The sequence below is a fragment of the Vanellus vanellus genome, assembly GCF_965231255.1.
Source record: "Vanellus vanellus genome assembly, chromosome: 5".
NCBI classification, from domain to species: Eukaryota; Metazoa; Chordata; class Aves; order Charadriiformes; family Charadriidae; genus Vanellus; species Vanellus vanellus.
In genome coordinates, this window is record NC_138910.1 from 5,411,855 (window position 1) to 5,439,743 (window position 27,889).

At 40.0% G+C, this 27,889-nt stretch overlaps 1 protein-coding gene across 1 annotated transcript in view; it reads right to left on the reverse strand.

The window, feature by feature from the left end:
* ARHGAP15 (Rho GTPase activating protein 15) overlaps positions 1–15,755 on the reverse strand; it is a 319,965-nt gene extending 304,210 nt beyond the window's left edge. Inside the window, exon 1 of the mRNA XM_082483158.1 lies at positions 15,588–15,755. Within this exon, the coding sequence (XP_082339284.1) occupies positions 15,588–15,752 (165 nt within the window). The 5' untranslated portion in view covers positions 15,753–15,755. The remainder of the gene's footprint in view (positions 1–15,587) is intronic.
* Between the last annotated feature and the right edge of the window lie 12,134 nt (positions 15,756–27,889).

Genomic DNA, 27,889 nt, shown 5'->3' on the forward strand with positions numbered 1-27,889 from the left:
AAGTGGAAGAGAGCAATAGTATTTGTGCAGCTAAATACCTTTTTAAGGTATTTTCTAAGGAAAATACAAATCCAAAAAATTCAAGGTGGAAGAGTTATGCTTGCATATTAAGGAATAAATACCCCATGATGTGTACAGTCAGCCCCCTTTTATCTAAACCATTAATTTTTTTCCTCTCCCCCCCCATTTTCCTGCCCTCCCCTTTTCGTTCCCTGACCACCATGGCTTGTGGAGGTTCACATTTCCAAAAATACCTCAGCAGCTGACAGTCCCAAGTCTAAGACAAAGAAACGGAGGCTGAGGCTGAAATCGCGGCTTCCCTGCCTGAACCGAGGCCTTTCTCTCATTTCAAACAAGGAAACATCAAGATGAAAGACACGAGAAATCTCTCTCATGTCAATAGATTCATTAGACGTATCTTTAGAATAAAAATATTACCTTTCATCTTTTCATATTGATTTTTTTTTTTCTGTAATAAACATTTTTGTTTTCCTAAGGAAAATACAATGTTTGCAACCTATGTTTGAAAATAATAAAAAAAAAAAAAAAGCCACCAAACCCAGAAAATAATATTTTAAAAATGATTGATCCTACCCACACTGACACGGCCGGCAAACACAGATTTCCATCGCATGTAGTCATGGTCTCATATGTCATTATTCATTCAGTTACTATGAAATCTAAATCATGGCCTAAGACTTTTTAAAAAAAATACGGATTGTGTATTTCTGTAAAAAAAAGTTGAGGTCTCAGAGCACACTACTGTGTAAGGAAAAGAGGATACTGTGGTTTTATTCCCACATTATAGAATTATCTTGTTCTAGAAAATATAATCTTGTCCAGAACCCTGTATCTCTCATCCTCAAATGAGTTTATTTTTCAAAAGATAGCACTCTTCCTCTTTCTGTAGATCCCCAAAATCAAATACAAGAGTAGAAACTAGTAAGACAAATATTGACACTGCTATTTTATTTGGATCCAAATACTTCACTTATCAGCTAAATAATTTATTTGGGAGTTAACACCATGCTTTATGAAACTTATTTCTTATTGTGTATAATTCTTACCTGAACATATTACATGTAAGCTTAAAAAACTTTCACTTTTACATATCATTACTTCATCTTTTCACTATTACAAGCATATTATTTATGGTTTTGAACTAACATGCTATAACTGAGCGTAACGTATTTTTTTTTTAACGTTTTTCAGATCAGCAAACCAGAGTTGAAAAATAAAATGCCTCTTTTTGGGGGGTGCGTGCATTCATGATGCATCATCAGTCTGTTTATTAAGTAATCATATCTGGGTACAAGTGTCAACACAATTTACGTTTTGAATAATGTGAAGCAGATAACCTCAATTAACAAGTAATTAGAGTCATTTTCCTATTAAGCAGTTTCCCTAATTGTTTTTGAAACCTGGAACTAAAATTGTAATAAATAATAAGCGGCCAAAACATGTCCCTGCATTAGCTTAATCCAGGCTATTCCACTGGAGCTTGGGAAAATTGCAGCAGACATAAGGGCTGAATATCCACGTGATGTTGAGAGATGAGGGAAATGCTGGTTTATGGCTGTGGACCTCTGTATAGTCCACTTTTTTCTGTGATGGTTTTGTGGTGTTTGGTTTTTTTCTTTCTTCAACATGAATCTCTTTCCTTTCCCTTCCCTCTCTCTTTTCACCCCCCTGATTTCTTACATGAACATTTAATGTATGGAGCATTTGACTTAATCATTACCATGGGTTGACTCGAGTTTATCAGGGAAACACCATCGCAGAGTGAACCAGAGTAGGGTATCATCTCTGTTGAACTACAACTCGCAGTAGCACAAATCAATTTGATAGCTCATATTCTACCTCCCCAGCATACTATACCTCTGTTTATGTAAAATAATAAATATGACCTGGTTTCCCCAAAGAATTTGTATAGAACAAGTTGTGGGTTTGTTGCCGGTCATCAAAAAAGAAGTCCTTCCCTTTGATATCAGTCCTTAAATAGATACATGTCACACGTCAAGTACAATAAATATGCTCAGATATCACAAAAATTTCATGTGTATTTCTCTGTTTATACTATATGAAATCACGGAAACCACCTACGTTGCATTCTGTCTGCCATAGCCAACAATGAGGAAAAAAAAATAATCTAGTTAAACACAAAAAGAAATCCACCCTAAGCCAAAACAAACAAATAAACTAAAAACTAGCAGAAAACCTACCCAAAAGTCCCAGGAAAAAAAAAAAAAGGCAAGTGCAATAATATTCTCTTTGCCTGCAAACTCCAGCCCAAGCCAAAGCCTCGGGTCTTGCAGATACATTTACCACAATTGCAGCTGGAGAGCTATGCTGATAGGATAGACCATTTTTGCCTGAAGGTAAGGAAAGAGAGATTTCTTATAGTCCATGAAGGAACCAAAGTACCCGTGACTACTCAGAAGGCTCTTAGTTGGTCTATCTCCGACTAGACTGCCCCCACTGCCCCACAAATAGAGAGAACAGCAAAGCGTGCATGTCTACAGGAAATGTTGCCAGCCTTGGAAGAGTAAGGGACTTATATTTTTTCCATTTTTCAAAAATTTTCGATAAGGTAATAAATCAAAACCAGACCCCCAAAAATAAAAAAATTGAAAACCATGGGAAGATACCCTGAAAAATTCCAGGAAAAACTCTGGCAGCTACAGGAGGACATGAGCTGTTCAGAAGGAATACAAACATTTAAATAATATATCTTGCTGGAAATTAGGCTTTGTGAGAAATCCCATTGATTTCTTTTAAGTCATTTTATTAAAAGGTCTATTAATGCTTGGCTTGCACTTTGTGGCTATGAGAGATGTTGGAATGAAGAGCTATCAAAGGTGGCTATCAAAGTTTTTCCCCTTTTTCCATTTAACTTTTGCTAACTATTAAGCTGCTCATTTTGTGGAGACAATCATTAGTGTCTTTAATGTGAAACAAAGCTTCTGGATAAGAGCTGCTAGCTGAAGATCAATATGAAAGATATCATTTCAGTTACAGCTTTAATAACTGTAACAATAGGGAGCCTGGCATCGCCGCCTTTATGCATTAATGTAATTTAGAATCTACCAGGTACAAATCTTATCAAACATTAGCAGTGGCTGCGGTGGGATTTTCTAGGTAAGGAAACCGCGTGATAAATGAGAAGTATTTTAAAGGTAAACTTTCATGTAATCAGGCTCATCTGCCCTAAAACCATGAAAGAATTTACATGAAGAAGAAAAAAAAAAAAAACAAAAAACCAAACCAAAAGAGATTCTTGGGAAACGATGGCAGCTTTTAAGGAACTGGAGGTGCACAGGCCCATAATGTGCTCAGAGTATACTGGGATGTCTCTCTTGTTTAGATCATTGTGAAAACCATACAACCCACAGGACTGGAAGATTAGAAGCCTCAGCCAAATTCAGTGCAATTAAAGATTTTCTACAAACCACCATACGTAGAAGCCCACACCTACCTGAACGTGCACCCCATAGCTTTCAGCTAAACCACAGAACAGATGAGGAGTTTTTGCCAGGCTGCCAGCAAAGCACCAGCTCTGCAAAGCAGCAGAATGACTCTTCCTCCAGCCAGGACCCACAGCTCCACACAGCTGCAGAAAATTCCTCTTTCCCAACCCTATTTCTTCCAGCCCACCTGCCTCCAAATTCCTTAGCTCCTTAATTGTTCCGTGCTTTTCACAATCACCAGCCCCTTACCCCAACCTTTCCCATGCATCTGAGATTTTCATGGTGGTATCATCCTTATTCTTCCGCAAGAGTTTGTCTACACAATGTTATTTCTTTTCCCAGCTTCTCGATTTCTTGATTAAAAAAAAAATAAATAAAATATCAACACACACACACCCCCCCAAAAAAAAAAATCAGGCCTGAAAAAGTTAAAATGTAAATTTTGGACCTTCCCTGCAAAGTTATTCTTAAAATCTGATGCACCCAATTGGCAGTTTTTTAAACAATTTGTTTAACTTGTGTCCAAATGTCTTCAGGTTTTAGTGCTTACAGGTGGCCACTTTAGATTTACACTTTAATTTTGAGAAAGATCTAAACTGGGAGCACTGAATTTTCAGTTCATCATTTGCTGATAAAAAATGGAAAGCTCAAAGTTGAAGTAGCCAACTACTGAAAAGAGTTGGCACCTGGCACTTTAATTTTTAAACATTGGGGTTTTTTTGTGTTATGAGGTTATAAAGTAAGAGTCTGACTTCAGGACCACAATCAAGAAGAATGAGCTCTTAAAGATGACAGAACTGCTGATGTGAAGCTCAGTCAGTCCAAAACCCAGGTTTAGGCCAAATAGACACACAAAAGTTTGGATGCTCGTCTGGGTTTTCTACCTGCCTTGGGGCTAAAGATGTCATGAGAACAGATTTGCTCATCACAGCTGCAGTACTTCCAGTTCTGGCCATGGATGAAATATCCAGGAAAACAATCTTTCTTGCAGAGCTCTGGCAGGGGTGCGGTGGGAAGTATGGGAAAATGGGATAAGGTATTTCACAATCTTTCAAATTTAATTCCAAAACTGGCGGAAGATTCAGAGATTAGAAAGGATACCACTTTTTTTTTTTTTTTTTTTTTTGCTTTATTTGGCTTTTGACTGTACTCCTAAATGCAAATTTTTACTGTAGCTGTCAGAATATGTGGCAGCTCAGATAGTCAATAATCATGAAAAGAAAAGCATAATTGTTTCTAAAGTTTAGGCATATTCAGTACTGTCCTAAAGTAACAAACACAAATTAGCAATATTGGTCTCTGAAATACAAAGAAAAAGGCTGTAAACTGAAAAACAAAGCTCCTTCTTTCTCTCAAGGTGTAGGGTCCTGGGCCCTCTGAAGGGGAAGGTTGCAGTTCCAGCCTTGCCATGGCTGTGAAATCACAGTGTGCGCACACCCAGAAACACAAAATCGCACATGACCAAGCCCTATTTCCATGAAGGCTGTGATCATTACCGAACAAGAAATCAAACAGAAAACAAAATATTACCATGTGAACGTGACTGGATCGGATCCTGCACTTATTGCTCCTGCAAAAAAAAAAAAGCTGACTTCAAAGGGAATTTGTTCTGATTTAGGGCAGGCGAATGCTGCTGTCAACTATTCGTCTAAGAATAGGCGCGTTGCTTAACAAGGACGCTCTACTGCCTGTTTTAAAACCTCTTCTCAGTGCGTTGAACACCATTTAGTAAGCGTGTCCATGTATTGCACAATAGCACACGTGTTTAGGGCACGCACGAAATAATTCGGTCCCCATTTCATTGCATGGGTAGTGCAATTATTTCACTGCCGTAGTAAAGCAAAGAACAACAACAACAACAACAACAAAAATCCCCTGGTTCTTTACCTCTCCTGTCATGTTGCATCGGGTCACTTTGTGTCACATGATGTGATATAATGTAAGTCAATGCAAGGAGACACATGTCCCTTCTCATTGGAAATTTAAAGAAATGGAGCTTACTTTTCCCCTGTGGGAAACTATGCAGGTCAGGTGCCCAAGACTAGCTATGGGAAGTTTGATATCATCTCAGTTTCAGTACCTACATATCTCAAATCTTATGGCATTTTGAAAGGAAACGTGTTAGATGCCACAATTTAGCCGTAACACAGTACTTAATAAAGATAGCGTAAGAGGAATATAATTCCACGGCTTATGTTCCTTGCCATGGTGTGCACTGACACATATTGCCAAAGAGACTCTCTTAAACTATACTTTTAAGCACACTTTTTGAAATGTACACTATAAAACGTGAAAGCTCTCAGAGAAACCGAATGCGGCTAAAAAACACGTGGGTATAGAATCAAGGGAACAGAACCGATTAATGATGAAGCCAAAGCAAGACTTTTTTGATGAAAAATAGTGAAATGGTTAAGCGCAGAGAATATAGATAAGGAGAATGTACAGGACCTGGGGCCAAGTTTCCCTCTCAGTTACACTAGCATAATTGTGGAATAATTCCATTTCAATTAATAGAGTTAATATGATGGGAATAGAATTATCTACGTAATGAGCATGATTGAAACATAACAGTCGACCCAGCTCTGAGGCAGACTCTGAAATGTGTTCAAAGGAGATACGCATCATCCTCAGTCCCGCTTTACAGGTGGAGAAACGGAAGAAAGGACCAAAAATCTCTTGGCAGGCCAATGTCCAAGCTGGGACCAGGGACACATGGTAAATTCCAGCCCAGCTCCTTCTCCACTTGTTTGCAATAAATAAATCCAACAGAAGGCTATCATGGAAGCCAAGTGAAATATTACGTATATAAAACATTATCTCTCTACCATCACGGCATGTTGCTATCTCACTCCTGAAGCAAAGAGGTGTAGCTTTATAGTGCGCTGGGACATTTAGCACCAGGATAGTAATTTCAGTGTCATTAACACGCCTATATATTTGAATGCCACTGTTTACAGGATAAAATAGCAGAAAAATTAGAAGCCTGAGAAGCACATTCGGAACAGATGCGGGAAATAACTTTTTCCTACTAGGAAAAAACACAAGGGTGTGTGGAATGCGCTATGAGATAATGAAAATGATACAAAAGAACTGGTATCATTTCAATTTGAATTAGACATTAAATTACAGAAAATGATACTATTCAGGGGGTTCTGGTTAGTTCAAAACCTCATGTCTAAGTTTTCTAAGTCTGCTTAGTTTCCTTACCAGGACAGCTCAAAGGCTTCATTTTACAGAGTTTTGGAACAACTGAGTTTTGAGCTACCAGCGCTTGAATCAATACCGTGATTGTCTTTTGGCTTTGAACATTTGGAGTCTTTAAAAATCACCTTATTAAATATCAAATTCTTTTCATTTTTAACATTTTTGACAGAAAGAAGAAAAGGGAGAGGTCTTTTTTTTCCTTTTTGCTTCTGAATTCCTAGTGGATACACAGCCCTACTCACCGCGTATCACTAAGTAAAGGTAACCTCAATCTGCAGCTGTACCTGCTCTTAAAGAAGATATTACATCTTGTATGATGTGGCCAAAAATTGATATTACCATAAGTTTCCACTGGTATTCCATAGACTGCGATAAAACCAATAATTTCAAAAGAAGCAACACATATTTACCCCTTGCATTTTCCTGTGTTTGCCAAAGAACTACTAACACTGACCCAAGTATATTTTTTGAGTTTTTCTTCATCTGCTTTTCTATCAGTTTGGAAAACCATGGTTTACTTCCCTAAGTGCCTTAAAGAAACAAAGGGATTCATTGGTGGAAAAGAATGCAATAGTATTTTCCTTTTCCAAAGATACTTAACAAGGCAAGCAAACAGTAGGTAGCCCTGGACTGAAGGGAAGAGTGCTCAAACCACCCTGCACCGCAGCATCTGATGAGGGAAAGGACCAGGTTTTGAGGGAACCACCAACTGGTTAGGCAGAAGAACAAGATCTGGGCTGGACTGCCCATCATCGTCGTTCCAGCAGGCACACATGCCTTGGTGTCACCAAATGAAGGGGGAAGTCTGGCTAGACGTCTTACAGGATGCGTATGGGGTTTCTGGTCCGGCCCCAAGCTCTTGCACCAAGCAGTGACACCCCAAACCACCAAATCCTTGAGAAGAACCAGCACTGGCATCTCATATCTCCACATCTCACTGAGACAAAAAAGGTTGTTAAGAGGCAAGCACAGATGAAAAGAAAATATGAAACAAAAGAAGTGGAGCATGGGGTTTAGATGGTAAATTAAATAATATTTTCACAACCAAGTTTTCTTTTTTTCCCCTCAAGATATACATTACAGTAGAGAGAAATGCCACAACTGAAGAAAAAAACCCTACTCTTTGATTTTTTTTGTTCTATCGGCTTAAAAATATTTTTAAAATATTTACTCCACGTTTTCTATGAAACCCAAAGGGATTTGCAGGCTTTGAGGAATGCATTGATCCCCCAAGTTGTAGACAACTCTATTAATGACAATGCAAATGTTTCATTCTTTCACTAAACGCTGGAAAAACGATGGGGAGATATTCGCAGAGAGGATGGAAAACTTCCTAGCAATGCATTCAGTTTGGAAACTATTTCAATATTAAGCATCTCTTCAAATAATCGTGCTTTCGAGCAACGGATGATGGGAACATCAACGTTCTGGAGTCAGCGGCTCTTCTAGCTAGCATCTCCCCGGTTTTTAGGGGAGGGGGGAAAGAAAGGAAAAAAAAAACCCAACATTTGGCATAGACTCGTGCTTCTGTAGCATCAGCTGCTTCACCTGTAATCTCTAGTGCTGCTCTGCCCCCTTGTGCTGCTGCGGCTGCAGAGCAGCGCCCGCGCCTTTGTGCGGGGACCGCACGCTGAAAATCCCCCCACTGTCACTTCTCACTTCTCCGGCAAGTTCAAGGTCAGTGCCTAGCTATTTTCAGCTCATCTCTTCTTGATCCATGCAGAGAAATGACAAGGTAACGTGATTTGGGGTCAGCTGTATTACAGGAACCGTTACATAAACGGAGAAAGTGGAAATCAATCCCAGCTGACAGTGTCTTCAGGATAATCAGCGCTCACTCCATGCCGCTGTCAGCTCTCCTGCATCAAACACCATGTTACTTCTGTCAGATCTCCTTAACAAAACCATATTCTCACTTTTGGCAAAGTAAATAAATATTTCGCCCGGGCTTGCATTTAATTCCTTGTTTAGAGAACTTTAACACTTTGGACTTGCAAAGAGTCCCCATTTATACGGGAAAGGACGTCTTCGCCTGTCATGTCCATTACTGCCTGCAAAGGGCGTTGGCAAAGATACAGTGGAGGCTTACGAAATACCCCATTCTTCATATTTTGTGCTCGATTTCTTCATGCAGATGATTGTCCTCCAATTCTCCGTTACCGAGCAGACCTCGGCTTCCCAAAGTGCTCACCTAACCCACGGTCATCCTCACCCCGACCGTATCAAGGCTTTTCCTCTAACGTTTCAGGACACCTTCCTCAATTTGTTTGATTATTATTACTTTATCTGAACCATTTCCTCCCCTAACTAGACATCTTCCCTACCGCAGAATTATGAACATATCATTTCACAAGATGCGCCGCGTTAGCCGCGTCTCGATGACAGCACATGGTATGTCAGTTTAGGGAAAGAACAGCGATTCTATCCCACCCACCTTGTGCTCCCATGAAACTGCCAAGCCCGCGGTACTCCGCCGAAGAACAATTTACCATAATATTAGTTGTCAGTAAATTCAAAGACGGAACTCCTAAAGCTATAAAATGGATTAGAAGCAATTTAAAAAAGAATTAACAAACTAGAGTAAGAGTATACTGTCAACAAACAAATGCTTCATCATAGCACTGTAATTTGGAATTTTAATTACCCCTCTGCTTCTGTAACAAAACAATGTCTGAACTGGCAGCCATTTGAATCTCTCACAGGTCATTGAGCATTCTAGTTAATTACTCTATGAATAGCCTGTTTTTCTCCCCTCTGGAAACACGTTTCTAATGGCAGTCAAGGTCTGACAAATGTGTCATCTACATAATTAGCTAGGAAGCAACACAAAACATTAAACATGCTTTGTGCCGACAACTATCAAAACATTTCATTTGTTGTCAATTATTCATTACTTTGTAGGTTCTGAAGGGGTTGTTATTATGGAAATAAGTCCAGATGCTAACAAGGTTAGAGTTTTTTATTCAAATTAGTAATCAGAGGACTAACTTTAAAAAATGTATCCCGTGTACGTTTATGGCAGCGTTCAATCAGTACTAAATTATAAACGAATTTAGTTAAGTTCAAGTGAAAATAGCCATGGCAGAGCACATACACTAATTTGTAGAGTTGCATCTCTCTTTGAAGTTTTAGGATCTAAGCTGAAGTAGCAAACTTTCAGAACCTTTGGCAAGACTAATTTGTGCTTGGTAAATAGAGTAAAGATTTTCACAGCGTGAGATAATGTAAGATTGAAAAAAAAAAAAAAAAGAAAAAAAAAAACCTGGAGGTTTTTGAACCTTTTTTCTACCCTTCTGTCACACTGAGTAAAAGTCAAAATCAGCAATTCCGACTCATATAATATCTCGTCTGAACTTCAGTTTGGTTTAACAAGGAAGCCAAACCGGTTACATTCACCACTCCCTTAATAGAGCTGAAATGAATTTATCCTCGCTTTTAAGAAGAAATAGGTGCTGGTTATTTCTCTTTTCTATGATCTCATTATGATGCTGCCTATCAAACTACGCAGCTGAAATGGTACAGTGAAAATGTTTGGAGGAGAAATAAATGAGCAGTTGAACAATAAAATTAACTTCTTCCTTTTTAGCCAAGATTATTTCAGTTGAAGTGCGAGAATACAAATACATAATAAAGAGTACCTTCTCACAGGGCATATATAAAAAAAAAAAAGGGGGAAAGAAATATTCAGAAAAACAAAAGGCTCATTCTGAGCCTGGAAAAACGCCTGCACGCTAAATGCTGATCCTGAAAAGGGGTTGGGAGGCAATCATTGCTCCATTGAGAAAAATTGCTTATTGAAGGTAATCTGAACCCTAAAATATTCTACTACATTAATATTCTACTTTCAGCCCCTAAGTCAAAGGAGTTCGTGGCATGTAGGACATACACGAGCACGTAGGGGTGCAGCCGGGAGCGGTGCCCAGTGGAGGCTGAGGGCCTCTGCCCCGGAGCCGGAGCAGCTCCTCAGGTGGGGAGCGAGGGACACGCGTGCTGAAACGGATGAAAATCTGGAGTCAAGGGCCGAAGGAGGCAGTCTGCAAGCGCGACACACACCAGGGAGCAGATCCAGGTTTTGAAAGCACAAAACCAGTTTGAATACGGTATGGGGACATATGACAGACTTCACTTCTCATTTCCCTGCACTAGAAAGGAGAACAACTAATGTTATTCAACAGACTAATTTTTTTTCTGCTTCTGATTTCTTTTTTTTTTTTTTTTTTCTTTTTGGGGACAATATTCCCCTTCAAGAAGTAAAACTGGACCTGTGTGATGGGCTCACTGCTTTCCCTCAAATCTTTCACACCTGCCCTCCAATACTGAGGGTGAGCAAGGTGTAAGCTTTCCTTCATTAAGTTACCACACTTGTCATGGGAAGCTCATTTATTTTTCCACAGCTGCCCCAGTGCTACTGTATGATTTGTGTAACACCTTGAAAGGAACACAGCTACTTCCTTACAGAGTTAAAAGTATGACTACTATGTACGGCATTAAAATTTGCAGAGAATAAAGCCTGGGCGGTCGCTATTACAACACAAAAAAAGACAATATTTTCCCCCTTCCACCTCAGATGTACACAACAGGACAGGAGAAGGTTTTCTGGTTTTAGAAATATTTTGTCAAGATTTGTTTTTTCCTCCAGGAAAAAAAAAAAAACAACTAAACTGAGAAAAAAAAAATCCTCAAAAAGTGTCCCTAAATAAACTATACTATAAAAGAAGCTCCGATGATCTCTCAGAGATTGAAATAATCCATTTTCAGCTAAAACTACCCATAGCAATGAAACTGAAAATACTCTAAGAGAGGGCTGGAGTCTGTCTTGTAATTAACATTAAACAGATAACATATTTATGAGGAAGTCAAAATATTTTGGAAGCCGATAATCCTGTAAGCCTTAACACGGTATAAAAACAACAAATAAATGCAAAGTGTTACTGTTACACATGCCTGCCTGATCAATGGTTTTCACATATTGATCTATAAATGGAGTTGACAGTCTGTGTTGGCTGCACATTTTCCAAGCAGCTCTATTTTTGTACAAAACCAATACGGGCAATTACCTTTGTTTGAGATGCCAAGTCTTATCAATTCAATGTGATTTAGTGTCATTTTAATTAAATATCAGGATCTACTTCAGGACAATCTATACAAACAAAGCCTCAAACTTGACTATAAGCTTGATTTGAAGTAAACATGTACAAGCCCTGCAATTTCAAAATATGGCTCAAAAACTCTGCTAAACAGAAGGCTTATATTTTTAGCAATTTTATTCCTGTCTTTTTGGCTAGCCATAACTTTGGCAAGTGTTCTATGATCACAGGAGTAAGAAACAAAAGAAGATTACTTCCCCTTTCCCTGATAATGTATTAGAGAGATAAATAAACCTACCAGTTTGTTTAACCTAATCAGAAAAAGCTCTCATACATTAACATTTTGGAATGTCTAAATAGGTTCTAATTCTTAATATAGACGCCAATAAAAAAAGACATTTCATTGTTTGAAGTTGTTTTGAATGAAGCAAAATGCACTTCCCTGGGGTTTAGCAGATGAAAATAGCAAATATTCATTTACTTTGCTCGTTCAGACACCAACATTAAGCACAGAAAGAGCCCTTGCTTTCCACGGTCTGTGTCCAGCTTTGTGATTTGTGCTCTGTAAACTCTACATTAATACCCATTTCAACCTTTGCACAAAGCTCAAGCATTTCCATCGCAAATAAATAACGTAAACCCCCAAGAATCTGCATGTAGCTTTTGCATCCGTTAGCTTACGCAGCCCACATTTGCATCTTTACTACTGTCAAATGCACAAGTGCATATGGCCCTACTGATGTATGATGCACATCCTTCTTTGTCACACTATAGAAAATAATGTGTCCACCTTCACAAGTATAGCCCCAGGTGTGCTTGCAACATCGCAGCAAATGCTCGAGAATACAACAGATCCCTTAGAGAAAATTATGCATTTTCTTCTCTATAAATCACCAGTGATCTTTCTAGTTTTGTGCCCGGGTTTTGCCCTTTCTTGTCTGGAGGTTTTGGGTTTGGTTGTTTTGGTGGTTTTTTTTTTTCCAAATAAGTTTTAGAAATATTGATCGTTCAAAACGTGCCAAATGCTGATTGCCTTAATCCACTGAAGTCGGTAGGTTTTGCATAAGTTGGGTAAAGAGGATTTGACCCATTTATTAATAGAACATAGGGTATAGTACGCAGGTCGATTATAGGTGGTGAAAGAGTAATATGGAGTCCTTTATTCAGCTATTTGCAGATTTTGAAAAGAAAAATCTCTCCGATGATAGGACAAAAATATTCAGTCAATGTAAAATAGAAAATAAGCATTATCAGTGGATACCTTATAGGTTATATCCATCATTTAAAGAGAGACAGACTGTTGAGAACAGAAGATTTCCAAATAGAAAGATCAGGCTAAATCCTTCTTATCTTCTAGCCCAAAATAATTAGCTTTGCTAACCATACGGGTAATATGTATCTTTTAGCAGGGATCTCTGTGCCTTTAAATGCAAAAGTGAAGACTGTGTCTGTAAGTGCACTGTAAAAGAGCGCCACAAATTTTAAAACAAGATTACTGAATGTATGTGTATACACACATATACGGGGGGGGGGGGGGGTTGGACCTTGCTTTTTCAAGACACTTGGACAGACAGAACCTGCTCTTCTCCATCACTTTCCCCTAAATTCTTGACAAGTCACATGCACAGATTCGGATATGTCAGCATGCAGTTGATACACGCAATTGATATTTCCCTGCTCTTTCAACTCGAATCTCACTGTGTTTGAAGCACGTATTTGAAAACGTTTGGATCCTTAAGAATTCTGCTTTTCGTTTGGGCGTTAGCAAACAACTTTAAGAGGCTTATTTAAGTAAATACGTCAAAACACTTTCAGTCTGTCAATATCTAGTCAGGAAATTCTGCATGGCGAAAAGAGATGAAAAGAATTGAAATAGAAAGGAAATTAGTAGCATGGCAAGCTTTCAATCTATTATGTCGGAGCCAAGTTTGCTTGGTAAAATGACACATACTCAGTAAAATTCCGCTTTTATATAATTAGCTACTCAACAAATGTAACACAAAGCAACTTTTCAGCTCTCAGCCACTGAACGTATATTGTACCTGCTATGGTGATTGGAATACGGCAGTGAATATTTATGTCTAATTTAACTTTTTAGAGCCCTTGCTCTGTACCGGTCCAGCACACTATCCCCAAAACTAAAGTTATGTAACAAGGTAATATCAACAATGAGAAACTGCATGATAAAATCCTGCCCAAAAGTGAAAAATGCTAATTTTGTCTCATTTAGCAGCTGGATACAGAAATGCTCATTAGTTTTAAGAGGGTTAATCCTTTTAACTTTTGCATATTGATATGCCAATTATGCCTAATTGTACAAGAGGCATCAGTCAAGGTAATAGTGCATAAACACATGAAAGTTATTAAGTACATCCCAACATGTAATAAAGTAGGTGTTAATTGGTAGCTGAGTTCTGCAGGCTATTGAGGTGGATAATTCATTGAGAGATGGATCACTTGTAATTTCTCTACATAATTCCTTTTGCAGTCTCATGCTGTGATGTTTTCATGCTTGTCAAAAACAACTGCAGCCTAGTGCCTTTTGTTAAACACAGCCAATAAAATATGTTAGGCATCATTAAATATACTTAACTTTTAAACTTTTTCAAAGGTACAGTTCTTCCTGATAATACATTATAGTATTCCCAGTAAATTACCATAAGCATCGTTTCAGGTTTGTAATGGAGGAAAATTTCATGTCAGATGAAAAGGAAAAAGCATGTACAGTGTGTCTGAGGCAAACAACGTTCGTTAAACGGAAGGTAAATGAGTATCTTATCAGCTGCTGAGATCTAAACAGATTTTTCTCTCCAGAAATATAAGGTGCAATGAGTTAAGCTATAGCAGAGACATTAATGATTAAAATAATGTATTTCTAAATAAGTCTGAATTCTGAGTTTGAACTTCGAGTGAAAAGGGAAGAAAATACAGCTGTTATTGTAGGTTTCCTCCATTTAATAACTTTGTTAGAAAGCTGAATATTTCATAGGAATCCATTACATCAACAAACCAAAAAATTAATGGCTGGCAGGGTTGTGAGAAGTGACTGAGACCTGGGACTCTGTCCCCAGCTAACAGAGTTTTTTCGCTCATTTGCATTCTCTGAGAACAAAATGGATCTGGAGTCCAAAAAGTGGCTAACATTGCATAAATAATTTTGTAACATCATATGGCCTCAGCTGCAAGTTGCCACCATTACGGAAGAAAATTAACCAGGGGAGACTCATACCAATCAGTTTGTTTAGTAGCTCAGAAGGAGTACAGGGGCAGGGACGCAACTGGCAACAGAGTTCATCGCTAACTATTTAATTTAAAAAAAAAATGGTAATGGATAAAAAATGACTCAACTCTTTCAACTCTGTCAACTGCTAAAATAATAAGATAACTTCAGTGTCTGATTTTTTACAAATCATTCATTCTTACAGCGAGATTTATTTTTGTTGCCGACAAAGATGTCTTTTATTTATAGAGTTGTAATTTCCGTTTCTTTTCTTTTGTCTGGTTGTAGCGTTTGCCTTTTGAGAAATCATGACACGTATCTGATACTGTAAGCACTATTCTCTACAGCAGCCGTATTTAAGTACTGTAACGCTTGAAAGTTGAAATGCTGAGTAGATGCTATGATCCCGACCACCAAATCCAAATAGTCTTTCAGTAAAGGAAAATTGTTATTCCAATGCCTAGCCATACTCTTAAAAATATATTAGTACCGTTAAATCCCCCCTTGCGAGGGACGATCATGAAACCAGTATCTTAAGCATACTTAAGATAATTCTGTAGTTTTTAAAAAATCGGAAGACTCAAAAAATGTTAGGAGTATTTTACTTACAGGCTCAGTGACTTTCATGTTCTCGGACAGAATCATAGATTTGCTTTGGCTCAGTCTATCGTGGTGACTGTTGGCATTTTTGATCCTCATTTGAACAGCCCCTGTACAGTGGTGGGAAGGATTAGGCTTTTCGGAGGCCGTATCAGAAGTTGTAGACCTTTCCATGGTTACTGGGTTGACCTGAAGAACATTAAAAAAGAGCATTAATTTAGGGACCCTTCATACAAAAACGTATCCATGAATACATCACTGTAGTCAGGAGAAGAAGCTGAGTTATCTTGCTGGCAAGATCTTGATCATCTTTGAACACCAGGATAACTAACTATCAGCTGTGTCAGCCTGTAGTTTTATTATTGTCCTTATCACTCACCCATCCAAACTGCCTTGGAAGAGTTAGTTTGTGTAAAAGATTATCCTTATCTCAAAAGCCATTCTCCTTTATGGTGTAATCTCCCTGCAAGCCTCTGCCACGTCCAGCTGGCAGCCACTACACTTTGTCTTTGGCCCTGCTCACGCTACACATTTTAAATCTTGCAAAGGAAAACGACACGCTGTGAAGCCAATTAACATATCTTACCTCCACAGTTCAATGCGTGCATGTTACAAGTGCATTACAGGGCCACGCTGCAACCCTGCTAGCGTCCGAGATTCAAACCCAAATCGAATAAAATTTTCCTTAATTTTAATGATTCTACCAACAGCATGGATGGGATTTTTGTTCCTCTATTCAATTTTAACATTTTGAAACGAAGAAATGGCTGAGCACATCAGCTCTCAAGCCCTTGGAGGGATCAGAGGGAACTTGTACAGAATGATCACCTTCTCTAGAAGTGCTGCTGTTCAACCTCCTGCCTCGCCAACAGTGCAACTCAAGAAACTGTTCTGGCCGTTCAAATTCCCAAAACATTTTCCATCAGCAAGAGTTGCTTTATATTTCTTGTACAAAACATCAGGACAGTGATGTACACCACTTGTTCTATTTTCCTCCCCCCTAGTTCACCCCTAGTTCATTTGTCCTGGTCTGAGGTAAAACAGGACTACTATATGTAAACCATGAGTGAAGTAATACGGTGAGAGTCATAAGAAAACTTGCTATTTATGTTGATATTAACTGTATGAGAAGAGCTGAGGTACTCAATGACATTTTTGCCTCAGTCTTCACAGGCAAGGACTGCAGCCACACTGCCCCTGAAGCGGAATGCAAAGGAGAGGATTGGGAAAATGGAGAACCGCCCACTGTAGGTGAAGATCAAGTGCGAGAGGAACCTGAGGAACCTGAAGGTGCACAAGTCCATGGGACCTGATGAGATACATCCACGGGTCCTGAGGGAACTGGCAGATCAAGTCGCTAAGCCACTAGCCATCATATTTGAGAAATCGTGGAGGTCTAGCGAGGTTCCTGCTGACTGGAAAAAGGGAAACATAACCCCTATTTTCAAAAAGGAAAATAAGGAAGACCCAGGGAACTAGAGGCCAGTCAGTCTCACCTCTGTGCCTGGCAAGATCATGGAGCAGATCCTCCTGGAAACTCTGCTGAGGCACATAGAAAACAAGGAGGTGATTGGTGACAGCAAGCATGGCTTCACCAAGAGCAAGTCATGTCTGACAAATTTGGTGGCCTTCTACGAAGGGGTTACAGTGACAATGGATAAGGGAAGACCAACTGATGTCATCTACTTGGACTTGTGCAAAGTGTTTGACACTGTCCCACACAATATTCTGTTCTCTAAATTGAAGAGGTATGGATTCGACAAATGGACCACTCAGTGGATAAAGAACTGGACGGTCATACTCAAAGAGTTGCAGTCAATGTCCAAGGGGAGAGCAGTGATGAGTGGCATTCCTCAGGGGTTGGTACTGGGGCCTGTACTGTTCAACATCTTTGTCAGCGACATGGACAGTGGGGTCGAGTGCACCCTCAGCAAGTTTGCCGATGATACCAAGCTCTTTGGCGAGGTAGACATGCTGGAGGGGAGGGATGCCATCCAGAGGGACCTGGACAGGCTGGAAAGGTGGGCCCAGCCAACCTCATGCAGTTCGACAAGGCCAAGTGCAAGGTCCTACATCTGTGTCGGGACAATCCCAAGCACAAATACAGGCTCGGCGGGGAACGGCTGGAAAGCAGCCCTGAGGAGAAGGACCTGAGGGTGCTGATTGACGAGAAGCTCGACATGAGCCAGCAGTGTGCGATCGCAGCCCAGAAGGCCAACCGTATCCTGGGCTGCATCAGAAGTGTGGCCAGCAGGTCAAAGGAGGTGATTCTGCCCCTCTACTCCACTCTTGTGAGACCCCACCTGGAGTACTGCATCCAGCTCTGGAGTCCCCAACAGAAGAAGGACATGGACCTGCTGGAGCATGTCCAGAGGAGAGCCACGAGGATGATCCGAGGGCTGGAGCACCTCTCCTCTGAGGAGAGGCTGAAAGAGTTGGGTCTGTTCAGCCTGGAGAACAGAAGGCTCCAGGGAGATCTTATTGTGGCCTTCCAGTCCCTAAAGGGGGACTACAGGAGAGCTGGGGAAGGACTTTTTACTAGGGCACGTAGCGATAGGACAAGGGGGAATGGCTTTAAACTGGAAGAGGGCATTAGGAACATTAGGAAGAAGTTTTTCCCTGTGAGGGTGGTGAGGCCCTGGCACAGGTTGCCCAGAGAGGTTGTTGAGGCCCCATCCCTGGAGGTGTTCAAGGCCAGGCTGAACGTGGCCTTGGGCAACCTGGTCTTATGGGAGGTGTCCCTGCCTAAAGCAGGGGGGGTTGGAACTCAATGACCTTCAAGGTCCTTTCCAACCTAAACCATTCTATGATTCTATGATTCCATTCTATGAAAAGATACCATATAAACCAGAATTTCTGGTTTCCCAAGTATGGAGCTGGGGAAATGGAAATCCATTTAAGTACAGTTATAAAATATTGAAAATCAGCGTTTTCCAAATGGATTTGAAAAGCACAACTTTTTCTAGAAACATTTCCTCAACCTTTGAAAACTCTAAAAGATGAAATTCCCTGGTTTCAAGAACATCTGTTTCTATGAAGGCATCAGAGCAGAGGAAGGTATGGTACCGGTGTGAATGTGGGAGAGGGAGATGAGGAGCGTTAGTGCATGTCTCTGGGCAGGACCAGAGGGCATTGTGTTGGTGGAAGGACACAGCTCTCATAGCTTCACCCTCTCCTGGCCCTGCTAAATCAATTCTTTACAGGAAACTGCCTTAGATGTAGAGGATAATAATGAGAGGTCATGCAGACATGGAATGGTTGAGGTTGTAAGAGACCTTTGGAGCTCCTTTGGTCCAACCCCCCTGCTCAAGCAGGACCATCTAGGGTTGGTTGCCACAGACCAAGTCCAGACAGCTTTTGAATATCTTCACAGGGATTTAAACTCAAACAGCCAAAGATATGGAAAAGTGAGGAAACACAACACTCTTGAAGAGAGAAATGAAAAGAAAGTGCCTCAACATCAGCCATTACTCATTCCATATTACATGCCATGATAGAAACATGAAATTTAGTAAAAATAATAGTAAATTTTATGGTCAGTGGCTGTTTCCTGCATTGAACTGGTTACTCAAGGGTCCGTACAGAAGCTGAACCACAGCAAGAGAGGGGAAAAAATTGGCTAAAGCTGTTTCCTGCTACTTGGGATTATGCATGTCTATTACTGCTGTAGAGCTGGTACATGACACTGGGAAAAACTGTATATGTGGACCTTTATGAGACAGCACTGTGTGTTCTTCCTCTCTGAGACACTTCTCGCCACCCTTCGGAGCAGTCACCACTCAAACCCATGTCACAGGGACACTTTGCCATTTTGGCAGTAAGGTCTGCAGCATAGCTAAGCAGGAAATGATTTTTTCCTCCTTCTAAACTTGGAGAGTCAAACCATTTTGTATTTCATATTGGTGTCAAACCAAAATTGTTTCTCAACAGATTTTCAGTAGGCTCCAGGCTGGAGAGCTGATCAGACTCGAGAGACGAGAGCAACACTGGCTCTGTCACTGATCCAATGTTTGGCTGGAGCACATCTCTCAGATTTTCTTCTGAAATCTCCCACCTATAAAACTCTGACATATCTCTTCTTGGGAGCATTATGAGTTTTAATCAGGTAGTGTCTGTCTGCTGTTGGCAGTACATGATGTGCTGTAACAAAGTTTAATAATATGACGAAGTCATGCCCTAGATCTCAATTAGGACACAGTCAGTTAATGACTGTTCTTCTGAAAATGTTTATTCTATTCTCATTGAAGCTTAGTTAATTTTCCCTAAAATTGGAACTAATTCACACACATCAAACTACTACAAGGAGGTGTTCTGAGGCACTAAAATTACAGGAACCACCATGACAAAAAAGAAAAGGAAAGGAAAAAACCCCAAACCTCAACATTTCCAATAGTGTAGAGCATGGTGAGATCCTGCTGAATATGAAGCAGATCTTGCAGAATATAAAGGAAAGGTACAAGTTACAAAAGGTGTTCCCTCAGGATTTCCAGGTAGAAATCTTTTGCTGCCCAAACTCCATTAAGACTCCTGACAACGTTATCAGCCCTGCATGCCAGTAGATGGCACCCTGAATATGAGCTCCACAAATGCAAAGGCGTTGCATTCCCATTTGCAAGAAAAATTTGGTAGTACACTCTGCCCTCTTTTTTTTTTTTTCTTCTTTTTTTTTTTTTCTTTTAACTTTTAAAAAGTAACAAAAGGGAATACAGTCAGGAAACAGATGAAATATTAACAGAAAACAGAAAAAGGATCCTATCTGATGCTTTTATGATTTGGTGCTTCCAAACTGTTATTAGCATCATCAGGGCCAAGTTTGGGCCGGTTTTGCAGGGGAATTCGTTTCGCTTACTTTGGAAGGCAGAGCTGCCAAGCCCTGTGCAACTGCTTGCGAGGCACTCCATGTTCATTATATAATTAGCTAATTTGCCTTTTGGCAAATAGTTAGCATCTGGATATAAATTTTAGTTCTGAAACCTCCTACGGTTGATTTGCTGGAGAAAGGCATTAAACCAAGGCAGACCTCCCCCCCCTCCCCTCCCTGTTGTTTATCAGGTTCCTGGAGCAAAGGGGCAGCATAACTTTAAGGAATTCACCTAAGAGAAGGGGGACCGGGGAACACCCTGAAAAACCCTCTTGGAAGTAGCTGGTCTGGGGCACTGTGGCAGCAGTTTGGATAAGAGTGGGGAAAAGTCAGGGAACAGTATGGGAACAAGAAAAATCCTTGACATGAAGTTGGATAGATGATACAGGAAAGGAAAACTGATTCGTAGGATGGGAGAAAAAAAAAAGATTACAGTGGATGGGAGAAAGAAGAACTTTAATTTCTGAATAGTGGGTAGATCAGCTTAATTATGGGGCAAGAAACACCACTGAGCTGAAGGGACAAAATCGCCTTTCTGTCTGGGACAGCTGAATCGATTTGGTCCTACACACACAACCACTTTTGGAGATACCTTCAGGAGTCCAAAAGCCCTCACAGAGGGAAGAAGGGGTTCATGCTTTTAATTAAATTATTGGCCTCAGTGGGTCAACACTTGCCGTTGCTTTTCCCGTGAATTGGTCCATGTGTTTGGGATGCTCGGAGAGGAGACAAGCCTGCTTCAGCAAGTAGCAGAGCATCCCCGAAGTGCACCTGGTTGAACTGAAGCCAGAGCTCAGACAAGTACAAGTGTGAGGTGGCTGCTAAATAATCAATTATTATTAAACATTTTACATGCCTTGGCGAATCAACAGTTAAGATCCTAAAACCCCGATTTCTAAATGTACAGTTGACTTTCAAACACTTAGTGTGGAAGTAATGAGTATGACAGAGGTGAAATACAGAAAGGTTATTGCAGATGCAAATCTGTACACACAGTAAAGTCATCCTGTTTCTGAGAATCGGGCCCAGGTTCAAAGAGTAACACAGCAAATTGTGGAGATCAGATATTGGCCTTCCTCACAAAGTGCTGTGTCTTGGCAAAACTACTTCCAAGAATATTTTTGTAACAATTCTTTTAAAAAGAGTGTTTTCACAAAACCTTGATGTTCGATAACAGCAAAAATATTTAAATTAGTTCTAATCTTCCTTTGATGGGAAAAAAATACTTTTCTGCCCTTTCTCTTCAAAAAGAGAAAGGAGATGATAAAGGAAACAAGGTAACAGTGTTAACTTTCCAATGAAACACAAAACAAAACCAAACCCCCTTCCTTTTGCTATTTATAGTTTCCATGAAAAAAGGAAAAATGTGCTTTTTAACTTTTTGCAAAAATTAAGAAAGTCAATTGTTCATCTCACTGCCATTCTTATGTTGTTGGTAGCTTAATTATGGTTTCTACCTCACAATGACGACCAGTAAATATTCCCCTCCTACAGCAGCCCATGGAGCTAGAGGAAATTTCATATTGCATTTATCATTTTTTAACCCATTTTGACATGTTGCTTTGTCCAGAAATGGATCATATAACAAATGGATTGAATGGTATTACCCAAGAACTTTATTTCATGAGTTTTGGTACAGTATTGGCAAAGTTGGTATATAGTTTTTCTACAAAGCAAAGCATTAGTTCTTCAAGAAACAAAAATTTCTAAATTTTGAGTTGAGCTATGCCTATGTTTCCTACAGCTACACACAGTGAAAGACAAAATGCAAATGTTAATTCATTAGCAATTTGTACCAAGTAGTAGTTGTAACAAATACTTTTATCCAAGAAAGGAAAAAAAAAATCTATCCATGATTAATATAATCTGTTGCATTTTTTTTTCAATATGGTGAGATTAAAAATGTTGTATATCATTTTTGGTAAGCTTTAATGTCCAACTTCACTCCTTATGACATATTTACCAGTATCAAGTCAGAAGCATAGTGAGCATGAAAGTGCTCGACATAGTCGTGTAAAAACACTGCAAAATTAAGGTGCATCTTGTTATATTCCCTAATTTCATTTTTCTGCTGAAAAACATACTATACATGAAGAACATCCATTGAAACTTAATGCAACAATATTTCAAAAGAATAAAAATCAACACTAGGATAAAAATCAACCGTCACACTAGACCTGTGGGCCTGAAAAACCATAAGAATGGAAGAGGAAGTAAGAGTTAACAAATGAAAAAAACAGCTAATGCCATACACGTGGTGAGTCAGAGCATTCTTGTAAAGGAGAAAACATACTGCTGTGTCTGTGAAAGACTTGTTTAAAATCAACACACCTACGTAAATATTTCTGCTGTCGGGTTTTGCTTTTAGCCTTTGCGACAGTTTATCATCTCTGCTGAAGTACAGCTCAGGGGCAGTAAGTGCTTAAACACACAACTGATGGAAATAAAGGGAGAGAGATAAAAAAACTATAGGTAAAGAGAGGAGACAACAAGTAAACTTCCACAGAGCTTTTTTTCAATTATTCTTATCTGCATTCTGCTCTGTCTTTATTTTTTGTCAACCATCCCCACCACGCCGCTCTCACAGCTAACACGTCACACATCTGTGCCCAGGGCACGGACACAAACAGCAAAGGCTGCTGAGGGACACGGTGTCCTGGGCTGGTGCCCAGAAGAGTCCTGAAGCCAGTTTATCTGAGCACTAGAAAAACAGAAAAATCCATTGTAATGAAAATACAAAGCAGATGTAACATTCCTGCCTTTCCCTTTGCAGAAAGATGTCATCCAGCCTGGAATAATTTGTACTTAGGAAGTAGCATTAATTCCAACCATCAGTCATCTCTCTGGTCAAAGTAGATCTGAAATGACACTACATCACCATTGCCTGGGTCTTTACTCCATTTTTATCCTTTTATATCAGATAAGCAATAAAACAGAATTTCGTGCTGAGTTCAGTCTGCTGTAAGATGTTAAATGTCCTCAACTCAACAGCACAGTTTCCCTTATCAACCAAACTCGCAACCGTATTCAGCAAACATCTGTGAGTTAGTTGATACATCCTCAGTCCTACGAAAACCATGCTCATTGGCATTAATTATCACACCTCCTTTTAATTTCTTTACCTGTTGCCATATTAGACTTTCAGGGGTGTCTCTCAGAACAGACGATACACTGAGCAAGGACCAGGGAGGTCTTCTTACCTCATATTTCTAAAGGCTGCCTTTGTAATCACACTTTTCCAGTCCAGTATTTGAGAATTTTCTGCAAACAAAAGCAGAAATGGCCCACAGGGTTCTTCAGGCAACCCTAATTTAAATGTACAGCTACCCATTCCTCTCCTGTGGTCAAAGAGAAGAGTAAAACATCTTTTATGTTTTGTTTGTGGCTATATCTCCCTGTCCAGCGTTCCTCTGTTACCATGTGTGGAATATGCTGTTCAGCACATTATTTGCAATTATATTTATGCTCTGAGGTATATAATGCAGCCTCTGTGAAGGATGCACCTAAAGGCAAATTTCTTGACACAATCTGGCCCAAATCATAGCAAACTTCCTAGGTAGTAGCAAATACAAGAAGTGAAACATTTTCAAGCACCATTGTTAAACAACTCCTAGGCTAAGGAGTCTTTCGTCCTTGAGATTTTAACTTGGTCTTTGATATGATGAGCATTTCAAGCTTTTTGGTTTATTCTTTTATATAAACAGAGGGTTTGATTTTACAACAACACTTGGTTAATAACTGCGCAATTGTCATGATTGAAATCTCATGCGCCAGCTTCATATCCAGCAGGAAGAAAAGTGTGTTATCACCTAAAATAATTTCTTCCTGGTTTATGCAATGGAGGACGTGTGGTTCCGGGCAGGTCTTAAAGGCCTGATCCAGATCTCAGGTTCACAGTGAAGCCACTGCAGTCAATGGAGTTACAGCAACGCAAAAGTGACATCGAGCGCAGCCAAGGAGGAAAGCCGAAGCGTTTACTGCGTTGTGGAGCCAGGTATGGCCAAATACTTTATAACAGACTGCAAAAGGGAAGGAAACAGACTTGCACAATCGCACAGCAGTAACTATGTTGTTTAATTTGAGGTCTAAGAACATACTCTAAGGTTGTTTTGATGACTGCGTTCCTAAGAATTAAAGTGCAGTAAAATGCAGTACTTCATTTCTCATTCCTGATAGTTACCACGCGCATAAGGAATATGTGATTCTCCACTTAGAGTACGTCACAGACCCTCATGGGTGCAGAGTCTACACCGCACAATAACTTAGAGGCTCTTATAGTTTGATGCTTCAGCGATTTCCTGCCCATTGGCTGCAGTGCTAAAAATATGAGTGGCTTACTGCTATTTTTTCAACTAATAATAGCACCTTACACAATAAAAAATTAATAGGATAAAATAAAATAATAGAAGGCTGATATTGGTCCCTCTTTCTAGCAGATGGCAGCAAAATATCTTAAGTATATATACCATTTCACTGGAAATATTAGTAACCTTTACGGGCTGTTGCTCGATATGTCTCAATGATTCAATGAAGAGAGACATGAAGACAGACAATCTGAATAGCTGTGCGATGGCTATCAATGAGGATTTCAGCAGAGAGCTAAGATCCTCCTTTGTGTCATTCTGAAATTTTGTAGAAGATGATAGCTGAAAGCCCCAGGGTCTCTTCCCTGCTATGCGTAGACCTTTAAAAATAGCAGGATCAGATGACAAAGAAAAACAGGGATCTGGAAAAGCTACTTGTACCCTATAGGGCAGAGATGTGTCATCTCTGGAAATGCTTTCCTATCCGGATAGAAATGCCCTGAGAATTAGAAAGAGAAGAGAATGGGAGAGAGTTACTACTCCAAAGTTTTGTACATGCAATGACAAACTCTTCACATCCATATTTTATGACTACAAATTCAACTCTAATCCTATAATCCTGTGACCTGCTATCTAAAGGACTTCCCTGCACAAATAAAAGCTCACTATGAAATATCGTTAGGATATTATTGGAAACAACAAAACTACATGCAATGGGGTAAAAGAGCTTCTTCAAGTCAGCAAGTGACTGCATATGGTCATGTCTCTTCTCGCATCACTTAGTTTCTTAATTATATTACATGTGAAGGTCTCAGGAAAGGTAACAGCTGTTTCAAAAGTTCGTCTGTCCCAATATATCATATGGGATAGCATAATGGAGTCTATTTTCACCACTCCTATGTCAATTTAATATCTCAGTTTCAAGTGGAACTTGAAGCTAAAAGTATCCTTTGTGTACAGTTTGGCCTGCATATGTTCTGGGAACAGTCGTCCATAGTAGAAATTCAGTTGAATATGCAAAAGAACATGCCTGGGAAAAATTGCTACTTCTAGGTCTTCTTGCTGGCAGCGCGTTTCACTTCTTTCTGGAGTGCATCTGATCGGCGACACCTGCCTCCATTTTCCGTGCTGCGCGAGCTAGACTACAGCCCTCCAAATGATGAATATTGGGTCATATATACACAGTATTAAAAAACCAAACTATGACTATCGCCTGATATGTAACACTTTTAACGCATCCTACAACGTTGAATAGCAGAGTGAGTATAGTTTAGTCATTAGACCAGTGACAGCAAGAAGTTCCCAGCATCATAAAAGTTTATAACAATTTGATTAATTTAGCACCTGAGAAGTGCTAGGGGGGCCCAGAGGAGTACTGCTTGGTTACTCCTGACCTGCCCTCACCTATCAGGTAAGGAAAAGATAATTTCCTTCTACCTTCTTTCTTTCTGCTATTCATTTATATACTGCAGATAAGTACAGATTAGAGTCATGTCTTTCTAACCACCACGGGTAAGTCTGACCACCCCTAAACTCATTTTACACCTGGCTATGATGCTTGTCACACAGTAACTTTTTAGTTTAAAGCTGTCTAATTCTGAATAAAAAGAATCCAATATTTTCTCTAGGAAGATCACATAAGAATCACAAATTTTCTCCGGTGCTTGAAAGAAATCTGTTCCTATAGCCTAAATGTTCAGAAAAGTGTTGTTACTTTTAATGTTGCCAGATCTGAAGTGATGAGATACTATGGGAAAGGTTATTCTTGCAGTATTTACAGATACAAGCAGAAGCAGAAGTGACAGAAATTTCAAAGACTGCTTGAAATACTTCCAGCTCAATTTTGCAGAACTTCTCCTCACAGAGATTCAGATATGCATCCAAACTTTCCGTGCTTACCTGAACTAGACATGTGGTGATGGTAATTTTGGAACAGCCAGAACTCTCTGGAGAAGTGGAAGAGTTAGTACCTCAAGACAAACTGATGCATTAGAAAAATATTTTTTAAACGCCTGAAAGCCTGCTGCAAATAGCCAAAGAAACAAACTTCCTATAAGTCTAAATTTCACAGCTCTGCCAACAGAAATTTCAGTTTCAATTTGACAGCAGCTATATAAACAAGCTATCGCGAGGCCAGCCCGGGTAGGACATCACAGCACATTTGTGACCTGCGCCACATTCGTGTACACGCACAGGCTCCGCTGGCTGCTCCGCCGCGGAGGAAGCACCTTGTGGTCATCACTGAGTAAAGCTACACGCAAGTTTTATCCCACTCTACCTCTAAATCACTACTTAACGCTTGGAACAGTTGTAAGTCATGCCTCAGTTTGCCTCCTGGTCCTTTGTTCCTGCAGCAGCAGCATCCCCTTCACTAGAAAAAAAGGCCTTCTTGAGCTCTGTTAGGCCTTTGGTGAAGCAGCGGCAATGATTTTAACCTCTTAGGGTACCTTACAGTCCCTCAGCTTAGCAGTTTAAATGTGCATTTGCCATGTCTTAATCCATTTTGCAGTTCCATATACCCATCGTCCTGCAGAAGACGTGTCAAACGGAGAAACCGATATTATTGGATAGAAAAGGCTTTAAAGCTTCTCCTAATTGAAAAACAAATTAACAAATAAAGCGAACTTATAGTAAAGCTCTTTCTTTTTTATTTAAAACTTATAACCCCCCCTATTTCTTTCTGACACTGCCTGCCTCAATAGCGTCTACAACAAAAGGCTTGCCCCTTATTCAGACAGCAAGACCTCCTCCGTCCCAGCTCCCCAGGATAACGTTCAATTCTCTGTGCTGCGCTCCCGAAACAGTCCCTCCTACCCTCTCTCAGTCTTCCTCCATACATAGCTGCAGCAGTTTTTGCGCTGTGATCCTGCAGCTGCTCCCTTCTTTCTTCTCACTGCTCCCACTTCCCATCTGAGGGGGGAAGAAAAAAGCTCCAGACACTTTTTAATCTGTTCCCACACTCCATCTCCGCTTTCCTTTGCAGAGCTCCTGGTGCTGCTCTTGTAGGAGACGCTGCTGTGAAACGCAGCAGAGCCAGCACCTACAATTTTAGGAGAAAACTTTTAAGCTATAGCAGGAACGAGAAGGGGAAATTCTTTGCGGCGTGCGCCGAGCAAGCCCCTCTTCTGCATTTCGTGGGGCCCCCG